A 13,780-nucleotide genomic window follows, 5' to 3' on the forward strand; every position below is an offset into this window, starting at 1 on the left:
CAGGTGGAGCTAATTATTTCACATGCGATTCTGTGAGGAGACCTGGAAAACATGCACTGTTTGGTGTCCTAAGTACTGAGTTTGAAAACCTGTGATCTAGTTCTATTCAATAATTGTGTATCATGATTTGTAGAGTAATAAGTAGAATCAATTTATCCTTCTGAAGCTGTAAACAAATGATCTTATATTCTCTCTTTGCACAGCTCACGCACTATATCAGGAAAGTCAGACTCACACTAAGTAATGGTAATAACATGTACTTTGATAAGAATGGAGACCCACCTGCAGTCTATAGTGTTGTGAACTGGCAGCTGAGTCCAGAAGGGACTTCAAAGCAAGTTGAGATTGGCTATTATAAAACTTCAAAACTACCAGATGAAGCTCTGACCATCAAGTCAAGTCTGTTGCTGTGGCCTATAGGAGAAACTCAGGTGAGACTCCAGCAGAAATACCAGTTCTGTGCAGGTGTAAGCATCTTCATATGTTTATCTGGTAATATATGTAAAAATTACTGAATACATGTGAATCAAGCAGCTAATAAATAAATGACTATGCATCTATTCAAATAAAAGAACTGAATGAGATACATATAATCTGTCTGCATTTCTATTTATATATATACACCAATAGATAGATAGATAGATAGATATCTCAAATGTACCAGCACTCTACACAAATAGTATTTCTTGCTCCGGTGGCCCCTGGAGAATATTCCACAAGTAACAACATAAACAAACAGTGGCACTCGGAGACTTTTAAAGGTTTAGAAAAGTCACAAATGTGTATTACTCTATAGTACCAACATTTCAGGGCTCAGGATGCCCTTTTGTCAAGGTACAAGTTACTTGCACCTTGACAAAAGGGCGTCCTGAGCCCTGGAACATTGGTACTATGGAATAATACACGTTTGTGATTTTTTAACCTTTGTCAGTCTCCGTGTACTGCTGCTTGTTTGTGTTGGTTATTGGTCTAGACAAGAGAATGCCAGGCAGGCCGTGATACCAGACTTATGCACAATAGCTTCGCGCTCACTGTGTAATTAGCGCATTGGTTTGCAGACAGTTAGTGCAGTGTTAGAAAAAATCTAATAGTATTTTTCTTGTTTAAAATAATTTGTGTCTTTCTAATGAGTGAATGTCAGGCAGGCCCATGATATAGGAATAATGCACAGGTAGCTTCAGGGTCACCATGTTATCTGCACCTATATAGGTCAGGAAGATCAATCTATAGAACAGCAGGTGCAGCAACCAAGTACTAGCACTGCAGCTGCAGCCACCAGTCATGAGGACATTACTAGTCCTTCAATGTCATCTACTAAAACCAGTGCTAAAGGGGAAAAAGAGTTCAAGTCAGAGCATCTAAAATAAACAATGTTTAACTTTGCAAAAAAACACCTCTATTAAAGGGAAAGATGACTACATAAAATTGCCAACATGCCATTCACTACATGCAGTCCTTTTTAATTTACAAAATAAGGGTGGGAGGGCACAAGGACAATTTAATCTTGCACCACCTTTTATTAATATTAGAGATGAGTGGGTTCGGGTTTACTTGGTTCTTTTCACCAATATTATCGCAAGTTTGGATTAGTTTGGATTTAATTTATTGGCTATCCAAAACACGTGATAGCTGATAGCCAATAAAATAAATTTTTGAAATCCAAACATGTCTGAGTAAATCTGAACCCTCACATCTCTATTTATTATTGGCTTCGCTAAGATTGTGTGTGTTTGACAGCAGTGTACTGAATATTACTGTACTGTACTTGGGAAATTATGTTCTTTGGTATCTTATAATGCCATCTATCACCAGCTTCTCATCCAGGCATATAGGTCGCATTTCCTGCATCCTCTTAGCAGTTGCAGACTTGTATAATCAAATTATATAATTTTTTGTTCAATTTGCCTAGGCTTTAAATCCTAAGGAATCAACTTCATTGGGATGTTGGTTGGTTGTTTTTTAACACTGCTTTCCACTTCTCTCATTTGTTTTTTTATGGTTACATTTTTTAACACTAATCATGTGTGGAGATTGTATATTTTCCCCATGTTTGTGTGGGTTTCCTACGGGTACTCTGTTTTCATCCCACACTCCAAAAATATACTGGTAGGCTAATAACTAAAAAATAACCCTATTGTATTTGTTTGTGTGCATGCAATAAGGAACTTAGATTGTTGTAAGCTCCACTGGGGCAAGGACTGATGTGAATGGAAATGTTTTCTCTGTAAACTGCTCCCTTTCTTCTTAATAAATTTGCTTCTAAATCCAAAATTTTACAAACAAATCAACCCTTCTTTTCCCTGCCTTCCACTTCAAACATATTCCCCCTCCCTTACACCTGTGAAAAAGGTTAACAATGTCTAGACAGACATCAGATGTTAGACAGACAATAGGTCGACAGGGACAAAAAGTCTACATGTTAAATATCGACACAGAAAAAGGTTGACAAGTACAAATAACTGACATATGGTTTTTTTTAGGGTTAGGCACTTTCCCCAACAGTTAGGGTTAGGCTCTAACCCCAGCACCAGGTGGGAGGGTTAATGTTAGGCATTTACTGGAGGGTTAGGATCAGACTTAGACACTAGAAGGTCCAGTTAGGGTAAGGCACCCGACGGTTATGTTTATGCATGATGATTGAGGGTTAGGGTTAAGCTGAAGATTAGGGTTAGAAAACAAAAAATAATCATGTGTCAACCATTTGCGTGTTGACCATTTTCATGTCAAAGTTTTGACCCTGTTGACCATTTGTACCTGTATACCTTCTTCCATGTCAACCATTAGTGTGCTGACCTTTTGTCCCTGCCAACTTATTGTCGGTCTAACATCTGGTGTATATCTAGACATTGTCGACCTTTTTCATCTTGATCTATTATACCACACCCATGCCTCCGACTGCTGATCCTTAGTTTACTCAGCCAGCTAGCTTGGTTCAACCTTTTGGCCTAATCAGGATGAAAACAATATTATGAGCAGTGAGAAGGTCAAAATTAATTGTAATTTATTGGAAATTAATGTTATTGAGGTTATTAATACTATAGGAACAAAAACAGGCTCAAATGATGTGATTTTAGCTATTTTTCTGATTAAAAAAAAAATAGAGAATCAAAACCAAAACACATGAGGGTGATTCTGCAAACTAAGAAGCAAAACACTAAAGTTAATCCAGTTCCAAAACCAAAACACGGGGGTCAGAACACATCTCTAAAGCAAGTGTCAGTCTCTGTGCCGCAGTGACTGATACTTACTGCTGTGTACTGATTAGCAACATGTTGTACAAACTCCTTGTGGCACAGCAGTGCCGACATTGATGCAAGTGTGCTGCATAAAATGCACAGTAAGTTTGTAATTCAAAGAAAAGTATTTCTGGGTTGAGACTTGTAGTTCAGTGATGGTTCTATACATCATTGCTCAGCCCCCACTACTAACTCCTAAGAGATCCCATCACTGTGTGAGTGCCGGACACCACTTTCTACAGTGCTGCAGAGGCCGGTACTAACTGCTGTTTACCTATTAGTTATGCATTGTACACAGTAGTGCTGACATTGCCACAAGTGCATAAAAAGCACAGTCAGTTTGTAATTCAAAGATTTTTTTTTCTGGGCTGAGACATGTAGTTCAAGCATGGTTTCATACACTGCTGCTCTAGCCCCACTACTCATTTCTAAGGCATGTCATAACTGTGCAAGTGCTACACACCACTTTCTACAGTGCTGCAGTGACTGGCAATTACTAATGTGTACCAATTAGCGTAACGTTGTAAAAACTCCTAGTCGCACACTAATGCCGACATTGTTGAAAGTGTGCACCATAAAACGCACAGTCAGTTTGTTATTTAAAGATGTTCCCTCCTTCTGGGCTGAGACTTGTAGTGAAGTGTTGGTTTGATACAGTGCCCTTCAACTCCAACTGTTCATTTCTAAGGCATGCTATCACTGTGTGAGTGCCGCACATCACTATAGAACAATGTGCACAGCACAATTTGAGCACTAACATTTCTGAAATGAGGTGTTATCATGCTGATACATGTATCTAGAATAATATACTATAATAATGGTGGCAGAAAACATTTATTAATTGTTTTTCAAAAGTGTACTCAGGACTTGCACACCGAATAATTTAATCGTTTATCACACACTCAACTATAGTTCTCGATCCATGATAACTATAGCGTACTGAATAACAGGTCCAGTCAGTGGATGGTACTGTACTAAAGATATTGCATTGGTTTTTTTTCCGCATGCACAGTGCAGTTTAGGAAAAGCGACATCTGGTGGATCGAAATATGAATTACACTCTCAAGTTTTGCAGTCATTTAGTGCGTTACGAAGCAACTCAATATGCCACGTCACAGTACAACTAGCAGGGAATGCTACATGGTGTATAAAGCAAAGATGTAGCAGGACACATCTGTACAAAATGACATAAAATATTTTGTGAAATATTATCTTTATATGGTACACAGGCTTATTTATCAAAATCTGCATCTCAGTTGCATTTGTTATGTGATAAATTTGCTTACATTTTTTTTAAAATATCACGCAAATGTATTAAAATTTGCATGAAGGGACAGATCTTGAAAGCTCTGTCAATGCTAATCCCCTCGTCACACTTCTCGGGGTAATTTTTTGCAAAAAATACTGTTGGACTGTGCTTGTGCATAAGCTGGATCTCCTTCCTGTCTTCCCCCTGCTCCTGAGTATGCCCTGCCCCCTGGTAATGCCCAGCTCCCTGCCTCCTCAACTGCCTCTCACCAAAATAATTAAATATAAACATACCTTCATGCTGCACCAGGTTCATTGATCAGTGGGCTGCTTCTCTGACCTAGCTGATCTGTGACCTGGTCAGTTGAGATGCATAGAATGTTCCTGCAGGCATCTCAGCTGCCTGGGTCTCAGATCAACTGACTGGGCCAGAGATGGAGCCCACCAATCACCTATACTTTACCTGAATAGATGTAAGTATATTTATTTTTTTCTCTTTACTATTATAACTATTTACTTTCTCTGTGATCAGCCTGTGGTCTATTAGACAAACAGACAGATCAGAGAAGCTGGCTCTTGGCTTTGCTCTGTCTGTCAGCATGCAGGAAATGCAGAGCAGAGATAGAAGGAACAGAGGGAAGCCGACATAATGCCATCTGAAGATGGCATTATTAATGTTAAATACTATTTTATATTTTAACATTAATAAACTCGAGCAAATCGCATTTCCCAATACAAGTATGAGAAATGTGATCAGATTACTAAAAATATGTGATTTTAAGGGCTTAAAAAATCATTTTGTGAATTCTCCTACAAAAGTCCTTTTATACATTTAAGTGATACTAAAATAATGTGAAAAAGGTTGTGAAAACACCCGCTTTTCACATTATTTTAGTTAAAAAAATTAATAAATATATCCCTTAATGATTCGGTAAAGAAGAAATGTGTCTTTAATATTTTTCCAACAAAGAGGAAGGAAAAGATTAGAGTCTCAAGACACCAATGTCACAACCCGGGCTTGTTACCCCTGCCACTGAGTCACTTACTAGCCCTGTAGCCAGCCGGCTCGCTGAGCTCAGTTCATGCATCCACTGTCATCCCTAAGACACACAGGCTTCATTGACACTAGGCCATACTGTAGTCCACATCCAGCCAGACCCGGTGTACTACTGTTCCGATCACCTGATTGTGATCCGACCAATCACTAGCCAGCCTAAGCCAGCCAGTATCACCTGACGCTGCTCATCCAATCCTGGCTAACCCCGGAGTATATATTCTAGCTTCTGGATCTCAGTCAATGCCAATACAATGTCTAGCTCAGTCCCTACTGAGTGAATTTAACTGTGCTCCTGCTACTTGTGTATTTTACCCTGCTGGTGCAGTTTTGATTCTAATTGCTGCACTAACTCCTAATGTTGCTCTACATATGTACATACAATGGGTCAATTGTAATAGGGTGAGAGTTTAGAAAATGTGAGAGTTTAGCAGTAACCTTTCACATTGGTCCAATTTTATTTTCAAAATGGGAAAACATCTGGATGAGAGTTTAAATCGTGAGAGTTTTTTTTAGTCTAAAAACATGAGTTTCCCTGTTCTTGGACTCTATTACATTGGGCGAGTGTCCATGTTCTCAGACTCTATTATATTGGATGAGTGTCCATGTTCTCGGACTCTATTATATTGGGTGAGTTTCCATGTTCTCGGACTCTATTATATTGGGCGAGTGTCCATGTTCTCGGACTCTATTACATTGGGTGAGTGTCCATGTTCTAAGACTCTATTATATTGGGTGAGTTTCCATGTTCTCGGACTCTATTATATTGGGCGAGTGTCCATGTTCTCGGACTCTATTACATTGGGGATTTCCATGTTCTCACACTCTATTACATTGGGTGAGTGTCCATGTTCTCAGACTCTATTACATTGAGGGAGTTTCCATGTTCTTGTACTCTATTACATTGGGTGAATTTCCATGTTCTCAGACTATATTACATTGGGTGAGTTTCCATGTTCTTGGTGTCGAAGCTGGATGATTGGCTGAGACTAAATCTTAAAATAATATCTGGCGATGCCATTTTGTGTCACCCCTGACGATGCCATCTTGTGTTATGATTATTAGCGTGGTGCATCTGCGGTGCTACCGCATAATGTTGAAAGTCCTACCATAACCTATACGCACAATAAATAAAACATAAAATATAAAAACGCACAGCGCACAGTTTCGCTATTAATCAAAGCACTAAACACATAAACGCACCACGCATACTAGCATCTTTACACAATATTTTCACTCCAACACATGCAATCACTTATAAAAAGGTTCCTCCGCATTAAAAGCTTAATATTAGATGTTTTATTAGCGAATACTTATGTTGTGAAATGTAATGTATATGATATTTAAAGTACATAAGCTAGTAGACATATCATGTTTGGTACCATTCTAAATTACTGTTTATTTGCAAATTTCCAGTTCGACCCGCAAGGAAATTGCATAATGCGTTCGCAAGATATGAACTATATGAAATTAGTGGTTAGAATGTAAAGCTGTATGATGACCACAGACCTCTGGATTGACGACTGTTTACTGGGACCAATGCGCACGCGTATGTATCGGCTTGTACCTTTTGTATTTAATTGTCTTTTGCGCTAATTGTGTTAGATCAAAGCATGTAACTTTATTTTATTGCAATAAGAACTTTTGTGCTTTGGAACCACAATATAAGTCTGGAAGACAATTATTTCTTATACAACTTGTAGCATTATAATTATCAAAATAGTGATGTCTGTATCATGCGCAGAGGTACTATCACAATTCAATCTTTGCGAGTGACACCTAACACTCGTGCAGATACAATTGCTAAAGAGAAATAAAGATGACTCATATAAGTGCCTTGGATTGATAGGAAACATCAAGTAATAAAATACAAAGATTATAGTTTAAAAGTTCATGGTCATTCATAAATCCTTTGATCCACAGGAACCTTTCTGTTGTTCTCGGGCTTTCCAATGTAGTAAGTACCACTCCCAATGCATGTATAGAAAATTAGAGAGAAAAGCAACATAGCATAAAACCTTTTATTAATGTTAAAAAATAAATAATTAAATCAGTTTGCAAACTGTCAGAGTCTGTGTTTGTTGTGGACCCGGGGTGGAAACAGGATCAGACACCGGAACAGGTTTAAACTGAAAGGTACATCTTGTCCTCTGTCCTGTTTTTCCAGCTGGTGGCATACCCGGGTTTATTTAAAAACCAATGCTTGTATTGAGGCCCTGCTTGTCTCACACCGAATCTGGTAGGAGTGCATTGTTAGGCACCTATGATTTTTTTTTTTTGCATTAATAAAAGGTTTTATGCTATGTTGCTTTTCTCTCTAAATTTCTATACATGCATTGGGAGTGGTACATCCTACATTGGAAATCTTGAGTATCATCATTAAGCCCGAGAACAACAGAAAGGTTGCTGTGGATCAAAGGATATATGAATGACTCGGAACTTTTAAACTATAATCTGCATATTTTATTACTTGACGTTTCCTATCAATCTAAGGCATTTATATGAGTCATCTTTATTTCTCTTTTGCAACTTGTAGCGCTAAACAGCGACATTTTGGGTGTATAGATTAACTGGTATCGATATTGGACTCTATTACATTGGGCGAGTTTCCATGTTCTTGGACTCTATTACATTGGGCAGGTTTGCATGTTCTTGGACTCTATTACATTGGGTGAGTTTAGAAAGTGTGAAAGGTTACTGCTAAGCTAACATTTTCTGTACTCTCACCCTATTACATTTGGCCTTATATATCTAGCTGCACAGGTAATTTCTGCCTGCTCCTGTTTGCTGATGCAGCTCCACACCTGTGCAAAGCATACCTCTGCTCAGGTAATACCTATCCATTCCTGCTTCCCTGGTTCCATTCCTGATTATCTACAGCTACCATCCATTCCGGTATTCAGTCTGTATCCGGTTCTATCATTATCTGAGTGCTCTCAGACTACAGTGGTAACCCAGTTCAAGCCTGGTTAATATGTCTACCAAGTTCTGTCACTCAAGCATCCTGGATTACAATTACCAAGTAAGACGAGTGCTTCATCAAGTAATAACGTAGTATCAGCCTGGTTAATCTACTGTTACACTCTTCACTGCTACAGTACATACATCATTCTGTCACCAACATCGAAGTCCCTGGTGGTTTAGTTGGTATGATCCAGTATCTATCTCCTGAGACCACTCATTCAGACTTTTCCCTGACATCGGTTCCACAAACACAATCGTGATAAGCAAATAGTATATCTACTCTTACATGAAATGAATTGAAATGAAGCAGATCACATACAGGTACAGTATATCTTCATTTCCCAATGAAAATCTCTAAGCAGTACAGTAGTGATATAGTCATACATAAGAAGGAAAAAATTTCTAAAGCAATACTGCCAGTAGGTAGCTCTAAGCAATTATTTTAATTGTATCCACTCACGGGTAAAAATATAAAAACAGCATACAGTATAACAAATACATACTGTACATTACCCTAAGGGGGTCTGTACCACAATACAATACGATTGAAACCAGATTGATGTCCAAATGAGTTCTTCATTTGAGGTAGAGGAGACCTGTCAGATCCTGAACACATTTCAGTAGTCCTTTACTTTTTTTAAGCAGGAAGCCCAAATTATGTATTCAATTCTCTACACAGTTTCCCTAATTAATGTAGATTTCACTGATGTACCGTATGGTTTATTGTAAGGTTTTACACTATTGTATGGGGATCAGTATGGAACGTCCGCCGGTTCTAGTCCCGATGCCGGAAGACCGGCACCAGTGAAGATCCCTACAGCTGTAAAGGTAAGTACTAACTAACTAACCTCCCATAACCTTTAGGGGTGCCTAATCCTAACCTCTGCCACAAGTGCCTAACCCTAACCCCCCCTGTAAGTGCCTAAACCTAACCCCCTTCTCCGCAGCCTAAACCTAAGTCTCCCAGGGGGTGCTTAACCCTAACCTCCCCCCCGAGAGTGCCTAATCCTAATCCCCCCTACCCCTAGCCTAAATCTAACCCTCCCGGGGGGGGCCTAACTAAGTCCCCCCCCCGGGAGCCCCTGGATTAACCCTTCCCCTCCCCGTGGCTGTCCGCGCCCGTTGCCCGGCTTACCTTCAATTGGTATGCTGGGTGTCGGGCTCTCGGCATAGGTAAAATGTCAGGCGTCAGGATTTTGATGCCTGTCATTAGACCCTTGCCGGGATTAATTAGTCAAGAAGCCGTCGGTCGACATTTCAACCTTTGGCTTCCTGACTGCATCCCATTGTATGCTCCTTCTTTTCAATTTTTAAGTACCTTTGATGTCACAGCCTTCCTCAGATACCAGCTATGCCAGAGGTTCCCAAACATGGTCCTCAAACCTCCCCAATAGTTCAGGTTTAGAACTTTAGAGATATATTAATGTCTGAGCACACATAGTTTAATTAAATTGACTGAGGTACTTATTAGTTATCAAGCCACATGTGTTCAGGCATGGATATCCCTAAAACCTGGACCATTAGAGTGCCTTGATGACCAATTTTGGGAGCTATGCCTAAGGGAAGTGCCATTCATATATTTATATAGTGCCTCTGTTTTATTGGGACCACATTTTTCTGTGTTTTACCAGTGTTTAGAGGTTTTTTTTGGGGGGAGGACTCTGGTCATCATAACTAGGGCTGATTATCTGTGTCTAGTAGTACTCTCTACCTACAGTATACATTACCATTAATGAATGGTCACATAGGGCCTGATTCCAAGATTTACACAATGTCAATATTTATGCTGAATGAGCGATTGTTAGCCATTGCACATGTATGAATGCCATACTGCTGATTGTATTGTGATCACGCTCACACATAGGATTCACTCGCAAAGTGAGTGACAGCTAGTCAGCGTTTCGGGGAGGTAAAGGGTGGTGGTTATGCAAATGTCAGGACCATTTAAACACCATTTCCATTCATAGTTTAGCCATTGCGTTTTCCTTTCACAGCATTAGAGCTCTCGGTGTGTCAGGAGAGCTGCAGTGCTTGAGGTTGGTCAGACTTGACTCACAAGTTGCATGACTGCACGATCTGCATCAATGTTACTGAAGTTTGCGCTGTAGTACGTTGTCAGATGTTGATGGAGAAGGCAGCAGTGGGTGTCCCTATGCTCGGCTAAGTCTTGGAAGGTATTAGCATATTTTAGCAAATGCGATCCGTTAGACATTGCAGTTGTGATTGCATTAACGTAAATCTCAGAATTACACTTATAGTAAGTACCAAAGTGTCATTCAGCATCTGAAATGCAAATAAAATCAAATGCAATTGTATTTTTTTTTATGACAACAATTAAAATTATACAGTATGTGGGGTCTTACCCAAGTGAGTATGAAGCTTCTTTATGTGTGTTCATCGAATGTGCTCTGCAGTGCAAAGTGACTTTTGAAACACTGTCTCTGTAATTTTAGTGTATTTGTATAAATGGGTATATTTAAAATGTGCAACCAATCAAAAGCAGTTATCAGCATCAGCTTACTTACACTGTACACCAGGATTATAGTACATGGAAGTCAGAACCCTTCAATTAGCTAAGTATGTGATTTTTCAAAAAACATTTTACAGTAGTTGCACTTTGCAAGTACACCTACAGCATTCACTATGCCCAGGGCCGGATTAAAGGAGGGGGGTGATAAGGGTGGTCGACCTTGAGCCACCACACACAGGGGTGCCCCCACACACAAGGTCAGCGAAGAAGGGACTAGTGTCACAGGTGTACCACTGCCTGCCCAGCTGCATGATCAGCAGGACGCAGGCAGCTTCTTGCACGTGGGCAGTTCGGGGAGCCGCTGAAAGTGAAACATTCATTGCACAGATCTCTCCATATTTTGTGGTCATTTCTATGCAGCTACTGTATCTGTATTATATTGTGGTAACAGAAATGTGCTCAGTATTGTGTGTCAGTATCAAGAATGTTGAATACTCTTCATATAGTGCTATTATTTTTTGTTAGCTCTTTCACATAACATTTTTTTTATATATTTTATTGGTTATGTATAACCACACCATCATTAGTCAAGCCATGTCTGCACAGATTTTGTCATGTAAATTTTACTGTTGCTGCATATTAGTAGAAGATCTATTGTTTTGTGTCTTGACTGTGCTCGATCTACAGCAGACGTTACCAAACTCAGGGCCTAATTCAGACCCGCTCGCGAGTGCTGAGCACTCGCAAGCGGGTCGATGTTGGCCTAGTGCACATGCGCACGACGGAGGTGGCTCCATCGTGCGCATGTGCGAGACCCGAATAACGACGGCCAAGCCATCGCTTTGTGTCTCGCACCAAAGGGGGTGTGCTGTCAATGGTGAGTGACAGCACGCCCCCTTGGTGGGCGTGTCGGGAGTGTGGCTGCCCAGACGGAGGCGTTCCCATGGGAACACCTACCGTCTGGGGCCGGCCCCACTGACATCACAAGTGATGTCAGTGGGAGTGCTTTTGGCTCTGATAGAGCTAAAAGCATTCCAGGGCTTGCGGCAATGAGACCCTACCACAAGGGTCTCGTCGCAAGCCCGATGGTCACGATGGTGTTGACCATCGCGACCATCTTTTTGGCCACTCGCTATAGCTGTGGGTGGTCACCCACAGCTATGTGAGTGGCCAGGGGCCACTCTAAAAACTAAGAGGGATGGCCCTGAGTCAGAGTGAGCGCTCTGTCAGAGCATCCGGCTCTGAATCAGGGCCTCAGTCCTCAATGCACCCTAACAGTCCAGAGATTTGAGGCTATCCATTCTTGATCACAGGTGACTTAATTAGGACCTTGGTCAATTTAATTTAACCACCTGTGCTCAATCATGGTATCTCTAAAACCTGAACTGTTGAGGACAGCGATTGAGAACCTCTGGTCTACAGTATTTTGCTTTTCCCTCCCCATCTCTAATATTCAGATGCTACGAGGTGCAAGTGAAGAGGCATACATCTCTGGGTACATGCATATGTGTGCGGTCTCTTGCTATCATATGCATCACAAAGAAGGTACACAAATAGGTATATATACAATTGAGTATAAGGAGCAGAAGCTGGATGTGCATCTGGGTTTTTGAGTAAATAATGTGCGATTATATCTCGTGTTCTTTATTGTTCATGCTAGATCTGTAAAGTTATTAATTAAAAAAAAATAAGATGCTTATAATGAAATTACATATTATATCTTTAGGTCCCTCGCTCGGTCTGCAGTGAGAGCTGCCCTCCAGGATACAGGAAGGCTGCTAGAACAGGACATCCCATCTGCTGCTTTGATTGTGTCGAATGTCTACCAGGAGAAATATCCAACCAGACAGGTAAGGGAAGGACTTCCATAAGTAGTTGAGACATTGGAACAAATTAAAACCATAAATGTATTGGGTACAGTAGATCAATTTATGTAAAAAATTATGTAAAATTATTCACTAAAGTGTTTTAGAGTCACAAGGAGCATTACAACATATTAGAAATGGGATGTAGATGGCCACTGTTCTCAATACCAACAGGGGAATCCCGACAAGGGACTTTAGATAGACATCAAAATACTGATGCCTATCTTAATCCCGATGCCAGGAATGCCGAGATGCCAGCCCAAACAAGGTGAGTCTGGGTCTCCCTTAGCGTTAACCACGGGGGAGAGGGTTAGGTTTTTGGGGGGAGGTTATGGTTAGGCACCAATGGAGGTGGTTAGTGTTAGGCACTAAAAGGGGAGACTTAGGTTTAGGCTACAAAAAGGGAGGGATAGGGGGAAGGTGGGAGGGTAAGTATACTTACCCCACCCCTGTTGGGATACCAATCATCGGGATGCCACTGCTGGTATTCTGACAGGAGGCATCTCGACAGCTGGCATTACATTACATTATAAGTCTCTCCTTCCCTTCCTCTACCTCCTAAGGACACTATCACTAAGCGTAACATTGACGCTATTGACACCGTTTCTTTTTCTTCCCAGCTTGACTCACTTCTCTCCCCTATCCTCTCTCTCTCCTGCCCTGAACAAGCCATTTCTCTATACAATACCTCCCTTACTCCTGCTCTGGAGTCTGTTGCTCCGGCGATCACTACTCACCATCGCAGATTTACACCTCAACCCTGGCATTCCAAATGCACAAGATACCTGCAAAAGTGTTCGCGAACTGCCGAACGACTGTGGAGAAGATCACGCTCTAAGGCTGATTTTCTCAATTTCAAATTTATGCTCTCATCATACAGTACTGCCGTTTCCCTCTCTAAACAGTCATATTTCAAGAACCTCATCTCCTCTCAGTCCTCAAA

The 13,780-nt window shown here is 40.7% G+C and overlaps 1 protein-coding gene across 1 annotated transcript in view; it reads left to right on the forward strand.

The window, feature by feature from the left end:
- The window catches only part of LOC148505876 (extracellular calcium-sensing receptor-like), a 50,160-nt gene that overhangs the window by 12,825 nt on the left and 23,555 nt on the right, over positions 1–13,780 (forward strand). The window contains exons 3-4 of the mRNA XM_088447596.1: positions 204–431; positions 12,699–12,822. Coding sequence (XP_088303722.1) covers positions 204–431; positions 12,699–12,822 — 352 coding nt within the window. The remainder of the gene's footprint in view (positions 1–203; positions 432–12,698; positions 12,823–13,780) is intronic.

The sequence above is a fragment of the Taudactylus pleione genome, unplaced genomic scaffold (assembly GCF_031769625.1).
Source record: "Taudactylus pleione unplaced genomic scaffold, aTauple2 ptg000435l, whole genome shotgun sequence".
NCBI classification, from domain to species: Eukaryota; Metazoa; Chordata; class Amphibia; order Anura; family Myobatrachidae; genus Taudactylus; species Taudactylus pleione.